This window comes from Pochonia chlamydosporia, chromosome 1 (assembly GCF_001653235.2).
Source record: "Pochonia chlamydosporia 170 chromosome 1, whole genome shotgun sequence".
In the NCBI taxonomy this organism is placed as follows: Eukaryota; Fungi; Ascomycota; class Sordariomycetes; order Hypocreales; family Clavicipitaceae; genus Pochonia; species Pochonia chlamydosporia.
Genome location: NC_035790.1, coordinates 2,333,767 through 2,355,704, shown reverse-complemented (window position 1 = coordinate 2,355,704; position 21,938 = coordinate 2,333,767). Strand labels below are relative to the sequence as shown.

Genomic DNA, 21,938 nt, shown 5'->3' with positions numbered 1-21,938 from the left:
AGAGACTGGAGGAGTGAGTGAATGAATGAGTGAATGAGTGAATGTGTTGGGTGGATGGATGGATGGATGAATGAATGGATGGGATGGAAACGAAACAAGTCCCGTCTCGAGTTCTGGGACTGGAAGTTTAGGCTGGGCTGGCTGGGCTGGCTGGGGTGGGCTGGGCTCGGGCCAGGGCATTCTGATCCATGAGTGGTCAACTGGTGGGTACGAGCAGGCGGAAGACGGAAGGCGGACCAGTTGATGGCTTTGGAGAAGAACGATAGGCGAGGGTGGATTCTGAAGCTAGAGGGCTCAAGATGGCACTGGGCTGATTGGAGATGGTGGCTCCATCAACTTGAACCAGTCTGGTTGACCAGACATGATGAATGAATGGAAGGGACCAGAACCTTGCTTGACTTTACGGAGTAGACAGGGACTGACAGGGACCAGCAGGGCAGAGATATGGACAGACCATACAGAATTGACCATAACATTGGAATACATACGGAGTACGGAGCACATCCATGCACTGATCAGTGATGCGTCAGTTTGCGGTCCCGAACGAGCCTGGAGGGGGGTTAGATATTTTACTTGATACATGACAACACAACACATTACAGCATCTGGGGATTGATGGTTGAGGGTTGAGGTTCGTTCACATCAAATTTGATCTATAGATCTCGCCACGCTCCGTGAGATCAATTGAAGTTTTCGCGAAGCATCAGACTCGACACCCCATACACCATCTTCCCGGTCAATCACTTGAGCAGTCAATCAATCTGCCATAATCAAACAAAATTGTTCCATGTGGTGGTACAGGAAAAGACTAATGACCGGACTACCCTTGCTAGCACTTGAGCACTGGACACGACCACCAAATTCATAATCTTGATTGGGCTCGTGCTGCGAAGAGTAACGGTCAAACAGCACAGTTCATGGCATCAAATGCACCAGACAATATCTGGGCTGGTAATAGGGCCGGGGATGGGCAAGTCGGTGTGGTCTGGTGGATTCATGTCATGTTGGATCACAAGCCATGACACGGCAGACCAGGGGCAGCGGCATCATATCATTGATTCGCGGATGAAAGCAAAAGAGCACCAGACGGTAGACTCTGACCTGACAGTTTGAATTTTGGGAGTGACTGACTGACTGACTGATTGACTGGGGTCTCAATGACACAGGCATCGCACAAGCAATTCCTCGGTCGCCGTGGTTGTGCGCTTTCGTAAAATTGCAGCATTGAGCAAAAATCTTGCATGCTCTGCCTCTCTGTCTCGCTTTTTCTGTTTTTCTGTATTTCTGCGTGTCTGCCTTTCCGTGTCTCGTCTCTCTCCAGTGCTGCCCTTTATTTCTGACTGTACTCTGTTGAGACACCAGACACGAGACACCAAAATGCCAGACTTGACCTGTACCTGACCTGAGGCAATGCATGCATGTGCATGTTCACACCGCAAGGGTTTCAATGTCTGGTTCGTTCCCAGGTGCCGTCAAATGGCCACAGGCAGCACTTGAGCATCATTGATAGGTGCCAACAGTTGGCAAATTCATGAGGCAGCTGCTGATTACTCCACTGACTTGTTCTTGCATTTCACATTTCACCTTGCATTTGCCCCAGCTTGCATTCTCGCCAAGTCGGATAGCCCACGGCTTCTCATCCTCAACAACTGTCCGAACATGAATGGCTGCCCATCCATCTTCATCCTCGGATGCATCACCACATCCCGCCTGGTTTGCCGAACAGACTTGCTCCAGACCAGACCAAATCAGGCCCGACGAGCTATCTGAGCTTTTACCTCGTACCGCCTCACATAAGGGAGGCTTTCAACCATTTCCTCACACCCTTGTCTGCGGCTTTATTTTCATGCATCTTGTCCATCTCGTATCTCCCAACCCTGTCGCCGTCGGCTGTCTGTTGCCTCAACACCCCAACTTGGCGATGCCAGATCAAACGCTACGTCCTACAATGCATCCATACTTGTACGAGGCCTGCCACAAACTCTGGAGTCGCACACACATATCCGGATTTGCATTGGTGCCAAGTGCTGAACTATTTATGCGTTTTGTGCCTTGGAGAAATGGTGGCCTACGGAGCCAAGTATTGGTCCGATGAGGTTGCTGGCTTGCAGCTGCCAGATTGATTGACACTTTGGCAGGGGGATAGGTGGTATTCGGATGATTTGTTGGTCTTTATGTTTTTTTTCCCCCCCTCTCTCCAACATTACCCAAACAGTCAGGACTATGCCAAAAATATGAGCAACCCGCGTGGACACCAACAAACAGACAGTCTCAACCTGTTTTTGGCCATGGTTCCACGCACACAATAGTCAGCATTCCCTCCGAAGCTGGGGTTTCGCCTTTGATCGGCATGGTCAACCCATTGTTTTTGCTGCTTCGACTTCCTGGCCACGTTGTTTCTATACATGGATGGAGACTCAAACAAGGATGCCACATAATATGCATCGAAGCACACAGGAACCACGACCAGGAACTCCGGAGGCATTGGGCTTGATACCAACATCAAAATGACGAGTCATTACTTCCAAGTAGGCTAGCCAAGCAACGATAGAGTCGCCGATCGAACCATTATGGCCCTCTCGGTACCAGTACCGAGTTGCTTCCCTTGGATGGTTCACACACCTCATTCGGGCTACTCAAATCATCAACCGAAGCCGAAGGATCTCAGCTCTGGAGCATCATTTCATCGTTTTGTTCTGGGCCACCCCAATGCGGTGGTTCATTGACGTCTTACTACCACACCAAAGACACATTCGTGTCGCGTCTGAGAAGCAAAGGGGAAATTAAGTGCGCCAAGAGTCGCACCAGCCATGAACTCCTCACAGTCCCGGCGCAGGTACAGCATGGAGTTCGCAACGTACAAGGGCAAAACTGCTTACGGAGCCTGCAGCATTGATGTAAGGTACGGAGTATACCATCTGGAGTAGTTTCAGGCCGTCGTTTTACTTAGCTACCATGACCCCAACCAGCGGGTGTGGCACAAAGAAAAGGTCCCAATGTTTGACAAGGGAGGCTCTAGTCTCCACACACATTATGTTCGAGGGCTGTTGAACCGTGTTTAATAAAGGGAGCAATCAAGACGAAAAGACGCATCCATCGTCATCGCGCCGTAATCGTCACTGCCCACTTCTGCGGAGTTGAACGCCTTGGAACAAAGACTCTAGACTCTGGACTCTGGACTCTGGACTCTGGACTCTGGACTCTGGACTCTGGACTCTAGACTCTAGAGCTCACTAGTAAACAAGGTCCTGGAATTATTGACTTGACTAGTCTTGGTCAGGAGGTGTTTTTAACAGCGCTCTGACGAAATGACGAATCTTTTTCGATTGTATCTTAACAGTCCTGGTGTTATGGAGCCCTTCATTAATTACTAGGACCGTGAGGCATTGTGCGACATGGTAATCTTGAACCAGGCGCATCTTGATATTTCTGTCGCAATTGACCAGCGCGTGTCGTGTGGCGACGATGTATGATGAGATCCCAACGGCTTGCGAAATTGTGGCAACGAAACGACAATAGATAGATTTGTTCAGTCAGAGTTGCGTGTATATTAAATTTTAATAATTTTCTAACCAAGTATAGGTTATGGGTAGATGCATGCTGTTACCAGTGAGATAGGCAACGTTGGTGAATGGTAAGTTAATTTGCGGCATCACAAGCAGAACGCCAATGACAAACACCATCAATGCACAGAACCGAAACGAAACCACAGGTTTAGATTAATCAATCATCTCGAGCCGGGTTGGAGAGTCGCTGATTGCCCAAAGCTGTGCCGGAAATGGCCCCTGAGCATGAAGCGCAGTATTTTTAGATCAAAGCAGTTGGCCGCAGCTTTCGTGTGACTGTGTTTATCATCATTTCTCGGATGATGTTTATCAGCTTTGAAGATTGACAACCGCAACGTCCGAGATTGGATCAACGCACGTAACTTTGGGTGGTCAATTACAGCAACTTGAGTACAGTCTGGTACCTTGACTGCACAGGCAACTTCAAGAGCAGTCCGGCTGCAACGCCACACCCGCCATTCAAGCACAGGACAATAGCAGCCACAATGAATTGACCAGACGTTGGCAGCAGTTGAGTGAGCAGCTCCACTGTTGAACTCCAGTCTCCATCAATTCGACGCCATCTTGTGGCGTCTCCCGCCAACAACAACAACCAACATTGAACTCCATGCAAACCAGACGCGTGTAAGTTGTGATATCTTGTCAACACTGCAAGCCGCGATTCCACCCTCATGCCCAGTTCATGGAATCATGGCTGTTGGCCGCAAACGGAAGCGCCATGAACATGAACATGAACATGAACAAGACGCGTCAAACTTGGATGTGCTGGATCCTGTTGGAGCTCATGGATTAGTCAGGAGAGACCTCCTGCAACACGCATACACCACTGTCTTGACATTACGAGAATATGCTTTGCTCAAGCTGCCGAGTGGTTCTAGATTGCGTCGAAAGAAGATCAATAATCTTGGCAAAGGAAACTCCGTCACCGAGTTGGAAACAACCATTTCCAAGTTTCTCGACTCAACACTAATTTGTGGCTCTGATCCCATATTGCAGAGCAACCATGCCACATACGAACAGTGGCTGTCTTTCTCGCAAAAGGGAGATGAGTCTCATGTGACCATTTCGGGAGGAATATCGGACTCAGAGAACACGCAATCAGAGGTTTGTGTCTTGTGACTATTTTATTTTAGAGTTTTTTCTTTAGGGGGCACAAAACTGACTTGCTGCTACAGCTAGTAGACTTTGCTATATGGTCATTGTTCAACAGAGAAAAAAAGCCAGGTGCATGGCCAAAGCATCTCCTGTGTGACGGATTTCGCAAAAAAGCTAGAGAAGGAGATCCCAATGGTACCTCTATTCCAGATGTGTACAGCCTGTACCCGAACCATCATGCTGCAGCTTTGAAACAGGAGCCATGGCCACACGTCCTAGCTTTACTGGGTCGCTCGGGGCAAAAGATCATGATCGATTTGCTTGTCGAGCGCTCTATTTTTGTCACAGTCGAGGCAGGTATTGGGAACTACTACCAAATAAGTGGTAAGCTGGAATATCACACCTTGACTGGATGCCCGCAAACAGCAAGGTTGGTGCTGACCATGCCTAGGCGTTCCTCTATCAGACATTGATTTGGGTGGCAACTCGAGTAATTCCAGCGTACCTCGCAAATTGTCGGATATTTCTCTAGTGAGAAGTCGCATCTTCTATGCCAAGCCAGCTCTCACAGCGCGCGGCAGGGTGCAGTCCGGCTTCAAACATATCCGTATGCAAGCACTGTCCTCCCCTAAAGATCCTTGCTAAGTTAGAGCAGATGTCTTGAATCGATGTCCTGGCAGTAAAGATGACGGGACGGAAGAACGCACTCGGATAAGAGATGCAAACACCATGAAGGTCGCCATGTACATATTTCCAAGACAGTTTGGGCTACACAACGTCTTCACATCCCATGTGAATCTTTCAGAAACAGCGCAAAGGTTTCAGGATTACACATTGCGGGAAGACGAGATCAAATCCTTTGTTGCAGATGGCAAAAATTGCTCAAAGGATGGGACACCAAAGCTACCGAAACGTCTTCGGGGAGCAGCTTGGAGCCTCGTTCAGCGACTCCAAGTTCTCCATGGGCAGTGCTCATACGGCGAGCTGCTTAGGCATTACTGTCCTTTGAAAATTGACAATAGACGGCCACAGACAGCGTCTCATTCCGTGGGTGGTCGATCCCTGACGCGCAACTCGGAGAGGATGCAGGCGACTGGACAGACGTCAACCGAGGTCGCCTCCAACACCAACAACACGCCGGGCAAAACAAGGTATCCTCAACCACGTCGGGATGTCTTGCAATGCAATTCACTGGTTGATCTGGCGACTTCAACCTCCCAAGTATCGGCCCTCTGTCAAGCAGTCTTGTCCAACCTCGTGCCCAATGAATTCTGGGGCAAAGGTGAGACCATGTGCCACAACAAGGCGATAGTTCTCCGCAAGGTCGACCACTTCATTAAACTTCGGCGATTCGAGGCCATGACGTTGCACGAAATATGCCAAGGGATGAAGGTGAGTCTCATCCTGGTACATGCAGAAAGAGTCCTCTCACTAACCGATTCCAGATTGCGGATATTCCATGGCTCCAGCTGCCTGGTTCGTCGGCCCCAAAGGCCAGCCAAACTGATAGAAACAAACAGAATGAAATATTTCACGAACTCTTGTATTATATATTCGATTCTTTACTGATACCCTTTATTCGCGCAAACTTTTATGTAACAGAGTCCAACTCGCACCGATATCAGATATTTTACTTCCGCCACGAGATATGGCGACGCATAGCAGAGCCGGCGTTGTCACTTTTAAAGGTAGATATGTTTCAGGAGCTGAAACTCACTGAAGCCAACGGTATCTTGGATGGTAGGCGTCTGGGGTTTAGTCAAATACGATTACTTCCCAAGGGAAGCAAATTACGACCGATTATGAATCTGCGCAGAAGACAGGTTAGCAGAACGAGTGCCAAAGCGCTGAAGCCAAGCATCAACTCCGTCCTCGGACCAATTCACACGGCACTCAAGTTTGAGAAGGTATAATCTCATTTCCTGAAAATGCGAAAACACCACAACTAACTCAACTCTCAAGATCACAAATCCGCAAAAGCTAGGCTCAACGCTTTTCTCCGTAAGCGACATGTACGCCCGACTCAAAAAGTTCAAAACCTCTCTCCCCAGTAAACCACACCGATTCTACTTTGCCAAACTGGACGTCCAGTCCGCATTCGACACCATTCCCCAAGACGCCATTGTGCAACTCATGAAATCCGTCCCAACCCAACCACAATACACCATCACCAAACATGCAGAAGTACAACCCGGGGAGCGAGCCATGCTGGCTCCAGAAAAGACTGCTACAAAGCCTATTAGACGATGGCATGCATCGGCCCTTGCCCAAGCCGGACAACCCTTCACAGAACGCCTGCATAACGGTCTAGCCACCAAAAGGAAGCATACAGTGTTTGTCGACGGCGTTGCTCAGCGGAACCATGATGTGAATTCCCTCCTCTGCCTCCTCAATGACCACATTGAAAGAAACCTGGTCAAAATCGGCAAGAAATATTATCGGCAGAAGCGTGGCATACCACAGGGTTCAGTGCTGTCCTCGTTCCTATGTAATTACTTTTACGCGGACCTTGAAAGCAACCATCTGGACTTTTTGCGCACTCCAGACTGTCTTCTCATGAGACTCATCGACGACTTTCTCCTCATCACGCTGGATAAGAGCAAGGCAGTACGTTTCGTTGAGACAATGCACCGGGGCCTCCCTGAATATGGCGTGCAAGTCAGCCCGCCAAAGACGCTGGTCAATTTCGACATGCGGATCGACGGCCAACCAGTTGGTAAAACCACACAACCCTCATTTCCATACTGCGGGACGCGCATCAACGACCAGACGCTGGATATCACCAAGGATGGAGAGACTAACCTCCGTAAGCGAAACGTACTTCTTTGGAAGATTCATGCTAACATGTATAGCTACATCTCATTCCCTAACAGTAGAGTACGGCCGCTCTGCTGGACAGAATTTCCAAAGGAAAATCCTTAGTAAGGCCTCTTGACACGGCTGTATTCGCACCCGCTAATTCAGACAGACGCCTTCAAGATTCAATCCCACCTCATGTTCTTTGACACCTTGCACAATGCCCCACGGACGGTGCTGGACTCTCTGCGCAGCGCGTTCGTCGAGACCGCGCGCAAAATGTGGGCGTATATACGGTGTTTGCCAAAGACGCAGCGCCCCTGCACGGGTCTAATTACACGTATGTCTTGCGGAATCACTTTTGGAACATGATACTCATGTAATTAGGGACTATTGCCAAAGTTGCAGACGTTGCGTTTTCGATTCTGTCCAGCAAGTCGAGGAGGTTGCGCTACCCAGAGTATTCGTGCTGTATTCGAAAGGGACAAGTGAATTGGTGAGTTTTTCGCAGCATTTGCTTGTATGAGGGGGGCTAATGAGGTGTAGTGCTGCGTATGGGGCTTTTTGGGAGGTCCTTGGTACGAAACAGGCTAATTATGGACCTGTTATTGTGTGGTTGGAGAAACAGGATAAGAGGCTATCTGCTATGCAGTGAGTTTGGGAGTATTCATTGTAAGTGTGATGGGAGGTATATCTATCCGGTCTATGAAACTCTAGTTATATTTCTATTCGCTGAATGCAATAATCTCATGGCCAGCACAATCTATCCCGTCTATAATGCAATGCCAATTTCCCACCAGTGCCGAACAGCGTACAGCTTTGGCCAAGCTTCGCGATCCCAGCGCCACCAGTGGTCTCCTGGGAACCCGAAACCAAAGTATCGCAGCGGTGATATGGGGACCGGCTCAAACATCCATAGTCCCGTAGACGATAGGTCATCGATGAAAAGCGGTGCAGTAATATACAGCCACACTAGACAGAACAACAGGTTGCCTGCCCGTCGCATGTATTTGCTCGGAGTCCCCATGTACTTTGATAGATACAACGCCAGCTGCTGTTGAAGAATGATGCCAACAGCTTGCAGTAAGAAGAATAGTATCGACCGCCAGAGCTTGGTGTCTGGAATTGAGGTCAGACTCCCCGCGGCGTGCATGAGTCCGGACTGGAGGAAGGACACGAATAACCCGACAGCATTGGCAGTTGCTGACCCTCGTTTCATGTATCCCTTTCGCAGGAGATATGTAGACGGGCCGAGGAGTCCTAGTCTGAATGTTTGATGCCACGAGGCACCCCACCATCCTGCTAGCCCGCGGTCCAATATCATGGAGAAGGAGCCAAACGTCGATGGGTAGTGCCATAAGGCGGCGCGGGAGGGAGAATATTGTCGCAGGAAGAAGTACTGGGCAATGTCGTTAAGGCCGAATGCTCCACATAGAGCGGCCCATATTCCCGCCAGGGGCAAGCATTCTCTATATAATAGGAGGAGGGGGGTTGGTAAGTTGAGGTGCGAGGGGACGGTATAGTGGTTGTCCGGGCCGAGGATGAAGTACGGATCTCTCATCATTATAACGGAGAGCAAATCGAGGATCAGGTAGCTATACAGGACACGAGTGATACGGCTGCGCAGGAGTTCGCTTTCGCTGAGGGTTAAAGCGTAGCCGCTGGTGGACTTGTGAGGGATAGTAGCGATGGCGACAGGAGAGGAGGGCTGGATTGGTGATGGGATAGTGGGACGTGGGATTGATGCGATGGAGTGATTCCAGCCTAGATGGTTAGCCGCGCTCCTTGTTTGGATGGACGTAAATATCGATGGTATTTAGTGTTTGGTGTGTCATGACGTACCTGCACCCCGAAAACTGCACGATAGGTCGAAAGCCCAACCTAGCCGCTCCGAGAAAGTTCCCTCCTCTGGGAACTTTTGCCAAATGTACTGATCTTCCTCCTTGATGTCATCCTTTGTCCCATTTTCCTTATGTGAGGCCGTATTTGCGTGTCCATTCCGCAGCCGTACTCCATTCTCACCTGCAGTCCCATTGCCACTGTTCCCGTTCATCGCTTTCTTCTTCGCTATCTTCACCTTGATAGCCCTCGCCGCATCAAACTGCGGCCTCGTCCAAATCAACAAATTCATTGCCATGATTGTCCCCCAGCTCGCCATCAGACCCGTCGCATAAGCCCAGGCAAAATTAGTACTCGATGCTGTCCTCATAATATGGCCGTTGAAGCAAATCACAAAGGCCATGACCAGCCATCTTGTCTGATAGACCCATGGTCTCGAGGTATGCGGGATAGCAAGCCATAAAGCAGGAAGAATGGAAGCCGCCAGGATACTATAAGGGATCAGGAGCGGTTTGGCACGGCCATCGTTCAAGGCGTCTAAAAAGGCGGTGCGGTACGCTGCGCGCACGACATCATCAAGGCGGCCCATGTTTGGGAGAGGTGGAAAGTTGTCGAGCTTCATGGCTCAGGAGGGGCTGCACGCGACATATATGAAGGGTTTTTAAGGTAGACATGGAGTCAGATGGGAGAAGCTTTGTTCCATGATGATACGGCCCGCGTGGTTGTTTGCGTGGTGGGTGCGTGACCGACTGTTTGTAGATTTTGAGGTGGATGTGGTTGCCAAAAGAAGAGTGAGAGGGTCATGGATCTCTTTGATTTTTTTTTCTTTTTCCTTTTCTCTTTTGCGAACCCTTTGATTGGATGTCGGGGATTCATGCGTTGTCAGTGGACGACATGGTGGACATTTTTTTCTGTGCGTCCTGGCCGATTCAGACATTGCAGGTTATTCAAAGACATCTGAACATCAGGTCTGGTGGCATGTGGATGGTTCTCATGTTACGTCAAGTCAAATCAGGTCCCCTCGGGCTTTGGAGGTGCAACAGACCAGACCAGCACCAGTTGACATGTTTGCGTAGTGGAAAACGGGCAGCGAGTTGAAGTGGGCCACCAGACGCTACCTGACAGACAGTTACTTCAGCTTCCATGTCTTGTTCGAACCCTGACTTGCACAGAGCCTGTGTTAGCGCCGATGTGCCGAACGTTAGTCGCTCCTGCCGTTCAGACATGGATGTCAGTTCAAGCACTTGAGGTTACCAAGCCTCTTTCTTGACTTTGTGCCAGTATGTGCTTCCGGCTGTCTCTAAAATCTCCCAGACATTCAAAGGAGAGGGTTGTTTTTTCAGCTTCAAAACCATCGATATCTAGACTCAAAGCCACATTTTTGTTCCCTGTAGTTGAGTCTCAGCGCACCAGACCAGACCCTCCAATCTGGTGTCACGGCTGCATCAAGGTCACGCATTAGACAAAGGTCACGCCTCGACCACAACTCAACTTGGGTTTTCTTCGGTATGGACGCCATGCTGATGCTTGTGTAATGTCAATGTTTCAAGTTAATATACAGCAACTAACAGCTGAGATCCTTACAGAGTAGCAGATTCGCCTTAATATTTGTTTGAGCAACCCCCTACCTACATCAACAATTTGCATTACAAGCTCGCACGTGGCACGGATCGCTCCCGTTTGCCCAGACCTGACCATGGCACTTGGATCTGTTACCCGCCAGCAGCAAATAGTTTGAAGTCAGCCTTTGTTGTCCGTGTGTGGGAACAGACAAGGGTCTTGATTTTGTCTTTGGTGGGAATTGATTATTCACATCGCCTTTGCTGTGGCATTGGTTGTCGAAGGAGCAGATTCCGTGCGTGCTTGACGGGTTGCATTCTGCGGACCGAGCGTGTTCTTCGAAAGCAAATGCGTACTACAACATCGTGAAATGTCTACCTACCTGGGTACCTACATGCCTACGTAGGTAAGGGAAATGACGATTTTTCTACTATATCGGTTCAACAACATGCCAAATACTTTTCAGCGCAGGTTCTAGCCTTCACTCTTGAACAGCACCCGGCAGAGAGCTGGAGGAGATGCCCTGCGCCATCCCATCCCATTTCGTGGCATGTTTGAACAGTGGCTGGAGCAAGACAGGCTATGCTGGTCAAACATGCGGCGGGTGAGGACAACCGGCCAGCCCCGCCCCCTCTTAGGTGTCAATCGTGGCGTCCATCAAGTTGCGAAGAGCGCCCATGTTCGGAGAAGCGAAATACTTGACACGCAAGCTGGTGGACAAATGAACTCTTGGCTACAAAAGGGCATGCCTGCAACTGTCGGGCCTCGGACCAGTCAAAACTTGCTCGCCATTCGCCTCCCCACCCATCAACTTTATTTTGTCAGGTATGATGACGACGATTGGACCGGCTTGACAACACCAGAACATCGAAGGGTCTCAACGTTGGCCTGGTGTGTTCTTGGGGGCGCAACTGAAGCACCAGCCTGACGACCAGACTGTCTGGTGCTGCTCATGACAAGTCAAATTGGCAGCAGCCAGCCAGCCAACCTGCAGATCACAGGGCTGAGCCAGGCCCTGCCAGTGACCAGGACTGGGTGGGTACCTTGGTATATGGAGAATGTGTCTGCCTACGGAGTACGGAGTACTTGAGAGCATATCGCTGCTGAATGTCTGCCCACACAAAGTAGACAAGGTGTCTGTGGAGTTGAGCTGCTTCAATGAGTCGGACCCTGGAACGAGACCGAGACCAAGACCAGACTGTTGGTGTTTTGTTGGATCAAGCGTTGACTAGCGCTTCTCATCAATGACTGTTGGTCACGACGCTTACCAAGCTCGCCCAGGATCATCATTCACAGACGTATCGACCAACACGATCCATATATATATCTAACCCACTTTGCCCAGCATCAGCAGCTCTCGAGCCGGTCTCTGCCCTTCAAGCTCGCAGCCCTCTCCTCCCGCATTTTCCAAAGACTTCCTTCATCCTACCAACCGTCCCTTGCAGCTGGGGAAGCCGCCCACGCTTGTGAAGCGCTGACTGACCGGCTCTCGAATCTGACCTGGTTGCGTTGTGTTGCTCGGCTCACTAGGCCTTGTGCAGCTGGCCACCGTCGACCAGGCACTCACGTCCCCAGTCAACTCTGGCTGACCTCAGTGAACTCCATCTGCCCAGTCAAAGTCTGTGGAGTCGCAAGTCCGGTGCCGTCAAATCACCCGCCAGTGGCTCCCTTCCTTCAAAACCGACAAGACATTGAATCGTCTCCACACGCCACTGCATCGCCAGTGCCACCCACCACTGGCTCTGTGCGGATTCGCTTCATTGGCTCCGATCAGCCATTTTCATACATCTATCTGCTGTGGCCGTATATGTACTCCATACTCCGCTCCACGTCCATTCTGTCTCCCAAAAAACACTCCGTGCTTCACATAGCCATGGCGACAAATTTACCTCAAGACTCCAAGGCTGCTGATGCGCCCAAGCATCGCGCCTGTGATGAATGCCGTGAGTTGCCCTATTGACCCTGAACCTACTTTTGTATGTCAGGGTCGTTTCGGAGACATATCTCGGAGACTTTGCCATGCTCACACAACACAGGCGCCCGCAAGTTGGCTTGTTCCAAGGATCCCAGTGGATGCGAGAGATGTAAGAGGGAGGGTATTACATGCGTCTATTCGCCCCAGAAACCTATGGGACGCCCCCGAAAGCGTCGTGCAGCAGAAGAACCCATACAAGATGATGCATCTTCATCTATAGATACTACACGGCCATCTGTCTCGCATACGCCAGGTGAAGGGACATGTTCTTCTTCGTCCTTGCACCATGAAGAACCCTTGACCACCAACAACACCGGGCTTGATTTTCTACCCCAGCTTGGCGATGAGAATGGTGTCACCTACCTGGATTTGCTCCCAAACAACTTTGGCGACAATGACACTGCTCACTTGTACTCGCTCCCCCAGCAGCCATATCAGCCGTTTTTGGATTCTGGCGATGCCGGCTTTCCCAATCATTCCTACCAACTAGACTTTGGGGGCCCCGATCTCTTACAGGGCATCAACTTCAACGAACCTGAACCTATCGGGTCAACCATATCCAAGGACATCAACGACTCTTTACATCAATACGTCGCAGGTCACATTCCACGACCAGATGAGACGCCGCCTTCCATTTCAAGTGGCATGTCTAGCAGTGTAGAGTCTCCCGAACCGGCACATGAAGTCCAAAGTTCAAAGGCCCTGCCGAACTCTTCCTGCGGATGCCTGTCATCGCTCTATCTCGCTCTAGATTCGCTGACCCGCCTGCCCTCTGACGTTCCATCCGCCATGAGAGTCGCTCGAAGTGCCACCAAGATTGCCCACGACGTCCTCGGCTGTCCACAATGCTTCCAATATTTCCACAAGGACCCCCTCCAGCCTCAGCCGGTACAGTCCTTCCAAAACATGACGTGCCTGGGGGCTTTGGTCCCCTCTGCGTGCAATGCATATGCCAGAATAATGGAAATGATTGATCGCGATGCCGACGCGGCCAGTGACAATGACAAGGATATATACTTTTCCTTTAGGGACTTTGGAGGCTTCTGGGGCTTTGTCATGGACGACCAAGGGGCGTGCTCGGTATTAAAGGCATACGACAACAGGAATCTCGATCCGGAGGTCTGGCGAACAACGGTCCGGTCAGTCCTCAAACTTGACGTATACGGACTAGGCGGCAAAACTGGAGCGTCGCCAACCGGCCACCAAGCTGTATACGGCTTGAAGGATGTCATCAACGAGCTGGATAGGTCGACCAAGCTGCGACACAAGATGATGGAGGACCTGGTCGCTGAGGGGAAAGTGCCGAACCACTCCAAGTACTATCTTCACTGCAATGCACCAATCCCGCCGGAGCACAGAAACTGCACGAGACTCATTGAATCAGCAAGAGTCGCACTCGATAATCTCATTATCAGCTGACACCGGACTGGGCGTGTGTGACGGAGATTTTTGCAGACAGGGAACGACTGGCATCTAGGGTGGCGACAATGGCGTATGTGTTTTGGGTATAGGCGCTGATCCTTCAAACGAAATTGGGATATTATGAGTCCATGTGTTGTGGTTGTGTGAAGAACGGCGTTTTAATTGGGCTTGGAGAGAGGAGTTTGGCGATGTCTAAACTGACCGTCTTTACTATAATACCAATTCCGAGTGAGCTTGTTGCATTGCAACAAAACAAAACTGATCAAAAACTAGCCCGTGATGCACTTGTTGCTATTGTTGTTGAAATTGTTGTTCAGTTGTAGTCAGTGTAACGCTAATGACTGTCCCGTCCAAAAAACTCCGTATGCAAATGCACCGTTTCCATGCAATCTACCAGCGTAAACGCCATACATGAATAATTCTCCCAAATGAGAAACTCACAACATGCGAATCCGTCCAACCACAGCTCAGCTTCTTAACAAATGTCACCAATCAACTGGCTGGCGTAGTGTACTCCTTCATTCACCTTCATCCATCATAGCCAGCAGATCCAGCTCCGTCTTCACCAGCCTGTCAAACTCCTCTCTGTCAATACCGCTGGCCTTGGAAAGCATGTACAAGCTCCGTATGCTACGCGAAACGTGCTGCTTCACCCCAAACTCATTCTGCTCCTGCTTCCCGGCCGTCTCCTCTAGTTTGGCAACGGTATACGAGCCATTGGACGAGGCGCTTGAGTCGGGGCGCGGATGCTGCAGCGCAATCTCTGCATTGGATACATCTGTCTGAATGCCCCCGTTCTCATTGACGTCTGCGATAGTCGAGCTTTTCTGAAAACCAAGAGGGGGCATGAGCTGCGCCGCCTGCGCTTCCTCGTCGGGATCGTGGTTATCCATGGCGGGCTGGACATCGTCGTACTGCGCAAAGTAGTCATCTTCGGCCGTTGACCGGAACTCACTTGGTCTCTGGACCGGAGCGCCAGATGTGTTTGGCGCGGGACTGCGGTTGTTGGCCGGTGTTCGGGCGGGCGTTGCGTCGTACCGCGCCCAGTAGTCGTCGTCGTCTTCGTCGTCTTGTGTAGACGATGCCGTCGCACCATTCACCTTGAGCGTGTCCTTGCCCTTGTCCCTGTGCTGTCTTTCTGCTTCGGCAATGGTCGATGCGCCGGCAAATTGAAGAAATGGAGAGGGCTTCTCCGCAATGGTCACTTCGCCGATGCGCCAGCCGTCGCCGCCGCCTTCCTTGTCATTGACGCAGTATACTAGTTGGAATGCGAGGCCGAGCTCTGGCAGGGCGACGAGGGCCTGGAGCGTCTCCTCGTCGAGTCTTCGGTAGCGGGTTTCAGCGTCGTAGCCCCAGTCGACTTCTACTTCGCCGGAGACGGGGTGCGGCTCGAGGGCAGGGCCGCGGGCGATTTCAGCTAGTTTGGCGGCTTTGCTGGTGTCGTAGCAGAGGAGTCGGAGCCATGGCTCTGTGCTGGATGCGGAGAGAAGCTGGACTCTTTGGCGCAGGATGGGGGAGAGGAGAGGGAGGACTTGGATGGCGGGTTGGGTTGATGCTGCGGCGGCGGGGAGAGCAGGCAGAATGGGTGCGAGGAGGGTTTCTTGGTCCGGGGGAGAAATGACCACGGCCATGGTGTTGTGATGTGTGGTGTAAGGTCGAGAGATGGTGGTTCGGAGGAGATGCGTCAAGGTCGAGGGATGGGGGACCCTTTTTTTTCTAAGATTGACGACAGAAAGGATTTGGTGTATTGTCGTTGAAATTGGTGGCCCAGTCAATTCTTCACATGTGCGTTGCCTGAATTTGAAGCTCTGCTGGTATTTTTATCGTATCACAAGCTCAAAGGGTAAGGTGACGTCGAAATCGAGATTGAGCCTTGCCCCTCCAAGGCAAGTCGGACGACTGGGGTTGTAGGCTACCAACGGAAGGTCCGAACCAACGCTCGCGTCGCTGTCGATGGTGCCAAGGTGTGCATGTGAGGGAAAAGAGACAACAAGACAGGAAGAAGGAAGAGTTCAAAAGAAAAGAAGTATGAGTGGAAAGATGAAAAGAGGAGGAGCTTGGGTTGTATGTCAAATAGTCAAGTAGCAAGTCTCCGTCAAGTGACGCGGGTCAAGGCCGTCCTTTACGTGGGACACACCGGGCGAGCTAGATACAGCCTGGTATGATTGCTCCTGCAAGCAAGATTCTCCATGCAACCTTGGTCACCTTGAACACCTTGAACACCTTGAACCTCTTGAACCTTGCTTCGATTGGTCTTGAACCTTGTGGACACTCAGTAGGAAAAGTTAATGATCAAACATGCAGGTTCAAGCGCATGTGGTCTCTTGTTTCTATTGTCCAATCCTGTATTGTACCAGACAGAGTGCCAAGTGTATTTGTGCCGGACGGTATTGTATTAGACCTTGACTGCTCAAGTGCTCAATTCTTCTGGTCCCGCATTCATCCTTTCAGCCATGACCCCGTTTTTTGCACGTTACAGCCGCTCTGGGGCTGGCTCGATGGCCCAATGACACACACCGTGTCTTCAATTGCTGTGGAGGATGGCTTTTCGGAGCAAAGGAAGCTTTGCCGTTTGGGAACTGGGACATGGATGGGACATGGGACATGGGACTGGACTTTGTTCGGCTCTGGGCTCACGGAGGCTTGCGGACAGGCTCCGTGCCGGCTGGAGAGTGAGTGAGTGACTTTTGTCTGGACCAACTGGCGTAGAGGTATTTGGCACCAGCTGATCGCCTTCTGGTCATCTTGGCTAATAATGAGGACCAGACTTATTACGTGGGGGTTTCGCAGGCCATGACCACGGTTACGGTGGATGATGGTGAGCTCAGGTGATTGAGATGGGCAAGACATCAATTGATGAAATGAGGATGGAGAATGCAGTGTAGCGCAGTGCAGCCAACTGGTGTGTGGTGTTTGATGACAAGCAGCAAGTGGAACCACAATGTGACTGCACAGCACTGCAAGCGTCTGGTGTAATGTCGATGGATCGGCTTGCGACATAATGCATCTCTGGTGGCACTGGCGGTGGTATGTGTAGGCAAGATGAAGCCATTCTGAAGTTGCAGTTGAGTGGCAATGCCTTCAATGTTCTCGACGCACATGTGGTGTGGACAGTGAGCCAAAATGCTGCCCAAGGCTTGATGGTCAGTGAGTGGCGGCTGGGGCTCAATGTTTCAATGTTGTCTTGAGTTGCATGTGAAAGTTAATTTCTAGACCCTGCTTTAGGCTTTCATTAGAGCCATGTTCAGGCACATGAACCTTGTTGTCAAGTAGTATCGTGGTCTGGGTGACAATGAAGATTGTTTGCTGCACTTTCTGCACTTTCTGCAGTCTCAAAGCATCAAACACGAGACACCAGATGACCACCGAAATGCGTCCGATGTCCTGCATAACTTAGCCTTGGGCCTTGTCGGACCAACCGCGCGCATCATTCAGTCAACATTGACTCTATAATATTACAACATTGGCATTTTGTCACATTCAACAGCCACACAATGACGTCCCTGTTGATCGTCAAATCGTCAAAATTTTGTTCGGTCCGTTGAACAATGATTTGGCAAAGGCACAACCAGTCTGGCCGGCACTGTAGTTCCCACGCCGCTGCAAACCGCCGCATGCCGTCTCCTGCCGCCCCAAAGCTTGACGTTCAACAATGGACACACGTCAGACTGCAGCCAATCGGCGCCCAGCCGCAAGTCGCTGCATTCCTTGATTGCACCAGACCTGGCTGACAGACATTATCGATATCATCGATACGTCAAAATAATCCATCCCAGACAAACAACAAAACACACCCCGAAACGACTCATCAACACACCCAAAGAGCATATCCACATTCCAGTTCCTCTATCCTTCCGAATCGGCGCATAACAAAAAACAATCACCCATATTATTTCGACCTGCATCCTCCCCAACAAAAAATTACCCCGAGATAGCGACTTCATCGCAACCAACCCGCCGATACACGGAGAACCTGCGCTGACGTCCGGACACTCCGCCGCGCTTCCGTATACCGTCACATCTTCGGTATTTCAAAGCCAGCAGGACGAGAGTCCTTTCAAGGTTGGTACCGGAGCAGGCGGGAGCTCGTTCAAGCAGCTCCAGCAGACAAGCTGGCGACGTTGGCATGCGAGAGCGAGGCAGCGCCTCCAGAAGGCCGCATGTCTACTCGAGGGACACGTCTCAAGGATGAAGGGACGAGACTTCAGGTTGTTTCTGCTGGTGCCATTGCCGGCCTTGTATCTCGGTATGAAACATGCACATGCCCGGCGACACCTCACCGCTAATCAAAACGTCACAGATTCATCGTCGCACCGCTAGACGTTGTCAAAATCCGGCTTCAACTCCAGCCATATTCCCTCTCCGACCCTCTCGCTCCTCTTCGCACAGCGCCCGCATACCACGGCACCATTGCAACACTAAAACACATCCTCCGACACGAGGGCGTCACCGCGCTCTGGAAGGGCAACGTCCCCGCCGAGCTATTATACGTCTGCTATGCCTCCATACAATTTACCACATATCGCACTACGACGCTGTTCTTACAAACAGCGCTACCGACGAGGCTACCCGACGCGGCGGAGAGTTTCATCGCGGGCGCCTCGTCAGGAGCGCTAGCTACGTCGGTCACATATCCTCTCGACTTGCTGCGGACGAGGTTCGCCGCCCAGGGACGTCACAGGATATACAGTTCCCTGAAAGGCGCCATCTGGGATATTAAACGGGATGAAGGGTACCGCGGCTTCTTTCGGGGAATTGGCCCCGCCCTGGGCCAGATTGTGCCATTTATGGGCATATTCTTCGTCACATACGAGGGACTGCGACTGCAGCTATCTGGCTTCAATATGCCGTGGGGTGGTGAAGATGCGACTGCAGGTGTAGTGGGCAGTGTTATTGCCAAGACGGCCGTGTTTCCGCTGGATCTTGTTCGGAAACGAATACAAGTACAAGGGCCGATGAGGGCCCGATACGTCTACAACGATATACCCGAGTATTCGGGTGCCTTGCGAGCCATATCCACCATTGCGAGGACAGAAGGAATCCGTGGATTATACAAGGGTCTCCCTATCAGTCTGATAAAGTCTGCGCCAGCTAGTGCCGTCACAGTGTGGACATATGAGCGGAGTCTCAAGATGATCATGGGTCTAAACTCGAGTCGAGAGGCTCAATTGTAAAACTCTAACTATATTGTGTAACAATCCCTGATATCCGCTCTGTTCTTACCGTTTATCCTCAGAATTTCATCTTCATCATATAGAATAGCAAGCATACGGCATACATTTCAGTTTTAAATACTATACCCAAGAAGCACCGTATAGACAAGCGGGCTTTTTACCTCAAAAACGAGTTCCATCTCATGGTCTGTACTCTTCCCAGAATGTCTTGCCCTTCTTCTTGTTCACTTCGTCGGCGCGTGAGACACACGCTTCAATCTCACGCCAGAACCGCGGGACGTCTACGCTTCGGGGTATTCTGACGCCTTCTTCTCCAGCGGGAAGCACCTTGGCGATGGTGCGGCCCGTCTGTGTGGTACCAGCTTTGGCTTCCTCAAAGGTGCCTTCTGTGACGACGGTGACATTGAAGCGTTCGTTGTGCTTGGGGTGTGTGCTCTTCTTCTCGTGCCATTCTGAGAAGGGGATCTCGTCGGCGGTGCCGATTAGAACTGCGGCCACAGCGATGGGATCGTGCAGTGGAGGACCGTCCGTGATGCCGAATACGTTGCTGCTGTTTGTTAGTCTGCCATCCAATGTTTCAGAAGTATTGATGGGAGTAAAAAAACGTACGCATATGTCGAGGCAAAGAAATACAGCAACTCCACGAGCATTTCTCGCAACGTTGTTTTACCCTTGCCGTCCTGCTTGCCGTCCAGCCCGTACAACAACATGTTTCGCACGTCATTCGTAGCCAACACCTGATGACTCAGATCCAGCGGCACAAGAGTCGTCTTCCTAGCCACTTCCTTGTTGTGGAACACCTCCGCCGCGGCCTCGGGGTCAATGAGGATGTTGAACTCCGCCCAGTGGCCAATGTTGCCGATGCGATCCTTGTCATCGACATGGCTGAGGGGCGCGTCTGAGAACCCTTCGCCAAAGGAGCCGCCCATGATGCTGATGCCCTTGATGTGCGCCGTGACCTCGGGGTGCGTGCGGAGCAGAGCGCCAACATTGGTGAGTGAGCCGGTGGCGACGAGCCATGCCGTGTCCTTGGGCTGAGCCATGAGAGCTTCATACATGGCCTCGACGGCGTCCTTGTCGACGGGCTCGCATTCTGGCTTGGGGAGGAGGAATGTGCCTTCGAGGCCGGATTCGCCGTGGACTTCGGGGGCGTGCGCGGGAGGGCGTTCTAGGGCTTTGACGGCGCCGCGGTAGAGGGGGACGTCTTTTTCTTTGCCGATGGCTGTGAGGACGGAGGCGGCATTCCAGGTTGTGTGACTGATTTTGAGGTGGTTAGAAACCATTGCTGGGTGTGTTGAGTGGGTGTGTTGTGACTTGCCTTATTGATGCGTTTCCGAACACTGAGGAGATGCCGAGGAGGTTGATGCGAGGGTGGTAGGCTGCCAGGAGCATGGCAAAGGCGTCCTGCAAATTAATGTCAGTATTCCATGTGTGAAGGCATTGTATAGAGAATTGATATGCGCGGGCTCTTGAAAGGCGTATGCCAATTAGGCAGTGGCTTGCAAATGCGAAAGAGAAGAGTGAAAGTCAAAAAACAAGTCCAAAAGCAGAAATCGCAACTCTAAACAGAATTGAGAAAAGGCAACGCAATACGTACATCGTGGCCTGGGTCGCAGTCCAACCACACGGGGACGCGAGATGCCGCAGAGACAGTCATATTGCGGATTTCGAGGTCGTTTGATCTTGTTGTCGTCGTCTAAAAACTCAGCAGTGCACCGAGTCTCACCAATTGAAAGTTTGAAAGTCAACGCAGTGGTGCAGATAACGCAGGAGACAGCACAGACGAATGCCTTGCAACATGTAGTCTACGTCTACAGAATGAAGAACGAAGGAGGGATCAATGGCCCGTATTTAAATTCTTGGACGAGGTGGACTTCACTGTCTACGAGCGCATCAGGAGTTTGCCGTGAAATGGTTTGATCCGGCTCCAGGTCTCCGAAGCAGACCGATGCGATAGTCGTAAACTCGTCACAGCTTCAATGTTCTCCACAAAATAGTTTAGAAATGCCAACAAATTGTCAATCCCCGAATTTTTGAACGAGGGGAAAATGGCGGGGCCCCCGCCGAGTTTCAATGGAACTTGACTTGACTTGACCAGAGTCTGCCATTCAATGTTCTTTGGCGGCGCGTGGATTGCCCCTCCGGTAAAAGTTGGAAGTCCGGCAACGCCAGGCAACAGGTGCTAAGCGCCTTGGCAAGCGGCTTACTTGATTCAGGGGCCGTTGCCGACTGTTGTCAACTGGTTGCAAATACAGGCGACGGTTGACTGGAAGATTTGATTTGATGTCAACTGGTGCAAGTCGGAGTCCGGATTACGGAGTGTCAGAATGCGAGTGTTGCCATATCCTCTCTCTTGGCTCCCCCCCACCACTTGTCATGTTCTTGCAGGTTGTTTTCCCCGATGATGATCATGACCAATTCCCTTACTCGTGTATTCTTCCCCAACTTGAACTAAATCGAGCCTTCTTGAACAGAATGGTTCCCCCCATAACCCGACCCCGGCCAAGGCGG

General features: G+C 51.1%; 8 protein-coding genes across 8 annotated transcripts; 3 read left to right on the top strand and 5 right to left on the bottom strand.

Moving 5' to 3' along the window:
- Positions 1–1,500: 1,500 nt before the first annotated feature.
- Positions 1,501–1,814, bottom strand: VFPPC_17389 (hypothetical protein; the record flags this gene model as incomplete). Its single annotated transcript, XM_022429102.1, has 2 exons — positions 1,501–1,710; positions 1,755–1,814. 2 exons carry the CDS (start codon positions 1,812–1,814, stop codon positions 1,501–1,503), a joined length of 270 nt encoding a protein of 89 aa, XP_022285881.1.
- A 2,442-nt stretch (positions 1,815–4,256) lies between these two features.
- VFPPC_00584 (telomerase reverse transcriptase) lies at positions 4,257–8,112 on the top strand (the record flags this gene model as incomplete). Its single annotated transcript, XM_018280577.1, has 10 exons — positions 4,257–4,670; positions 4,742–5,045; positions 5,113–5,268; positions 5,317–6,053; positions 6,107–6,568; positions 6,624–7,467; positions 7,514–7,582; positions 7,630–7,797; positions 7,845–7,953; positions 8,004–8,112. 10 exons carry the CDS (start codon positions 4,257–4,259, stop codon positions 8,110–8,112), a joined length of 3,372 nt encoding a protein of 1,123 aa, XP_018148764.1.
- Positions 8,113–8,229: 117 nt separating this feature from the next.
- On the bottom strand, positions 8,230–9,918 carry VFPPC_12828 (membrane bound o-acyl transferase family domain-containing protein; the record flags this gene model as incomplete). Its single annotated transcript, XM_018290605.1, has 2 exons — positions 8,230–9,221; positions 9,300–9,918. 2 exons carry the CDS (start codon positions 9,916–9,918, stop codon positions 8,230–8,232), a joined length of 1,611 nt encoding a protein of 536 aa, XP_018148763.1.
- Positions 9,919–10,641: 723 nt separating this feature from the next.
- On the bottom strand, positions 10,642–10,994 carry VFPPC_15179 (hypothetical protein; the record flags this gene model as incomplete). The annotated part of the gene is made up of 2 exons (XM_018292932.1): positions 10,642–10,816; positions 10,897–10,994. The coding sequence occupies 2 exons, from the start codon at positions 10,992–10,994 to the stop codon at positions 10,642–10,644; spliced, it is 273 nt and encodes a 90-aa protein (XP_018148762.1).
- A 1,735-nt stretch (positions 10,995–12,729) lies between these two features.
- On the top strand, positions 12,730–14,250 carry VFPPC_12827 (C6 finger domain-containing protein; the record flags this gene model as incomplete). The annotated part of the gene is made up of 2 exons (XM_018290604.1): positions 12,730–12,799; positions 12,893–14,250. 2 exons carry the CDS (start codon positions 12,730–12,732, stop codon positions 14,248–14,250), a joined length of 1,428 nt encoding a protein of 475 aa, XP_018148761.1.
- Positions 14,251–14,771: 521 nt separating this feature from the next.
- On the bottom strand, positions 14,772–15,884 carry VFPPC_12826 (hypothetical protein; the record flags this gene model as incomplete). Its single annotated transcript, XM_018290603.1, has 1 exon — positions 14,772–15,884. One exon carries the CDS (start codon positions 15,882–15,884, stop codon positions 14,772–14,774), a length of 1,113 nt encoding a protein of 370 aa, XP_018148760.1.
- A 2,529-nt stretch (positions 15,885–18,413) lies between these two features.
- On the top strand, positions 18,414–19,427 carry VFPPC_00582 (mitochondrial thiamine pyrophosphate carrier 1; the record flags this gene model as incomplete). The annotated part of the gene is made up of 2 exons (XM_018280575.1): positions 18,414–18,499; positions 18,554–19,427. The coding sequence occupies 2 exons, from the start codon at positions 18,414–18,416 to the stop codon at positions 19,425–19,427; spliced, it is 960 nt and encodes a 319-aa protein (XP_018148758.1).
- A 180-nt stretch (positions 19,428–19,607) lies between these two features.
- On the bottom strand, positions 19,608–21,084 carry VFPPC_00581 (nucleoside hydrolase; the record flags this gene model as incomplete). The annotated part of the gene is made up of 4 exons (XM_018280574.1): positions 19,608–19,974; positions 20,037–20,684; positions 20,767–20,831; positions 21,025–21,084. The coding sequence occupies 4 exons, from the start codon at positions 21,082–21,084 to the stop codon at positions 19,608–19,610; spliced, it is 1,140 nt and encodes a 379-aa protein (XP_018148757.1).
- Positions 21,085–21,938: the final 854 nt, after the last annotated feature.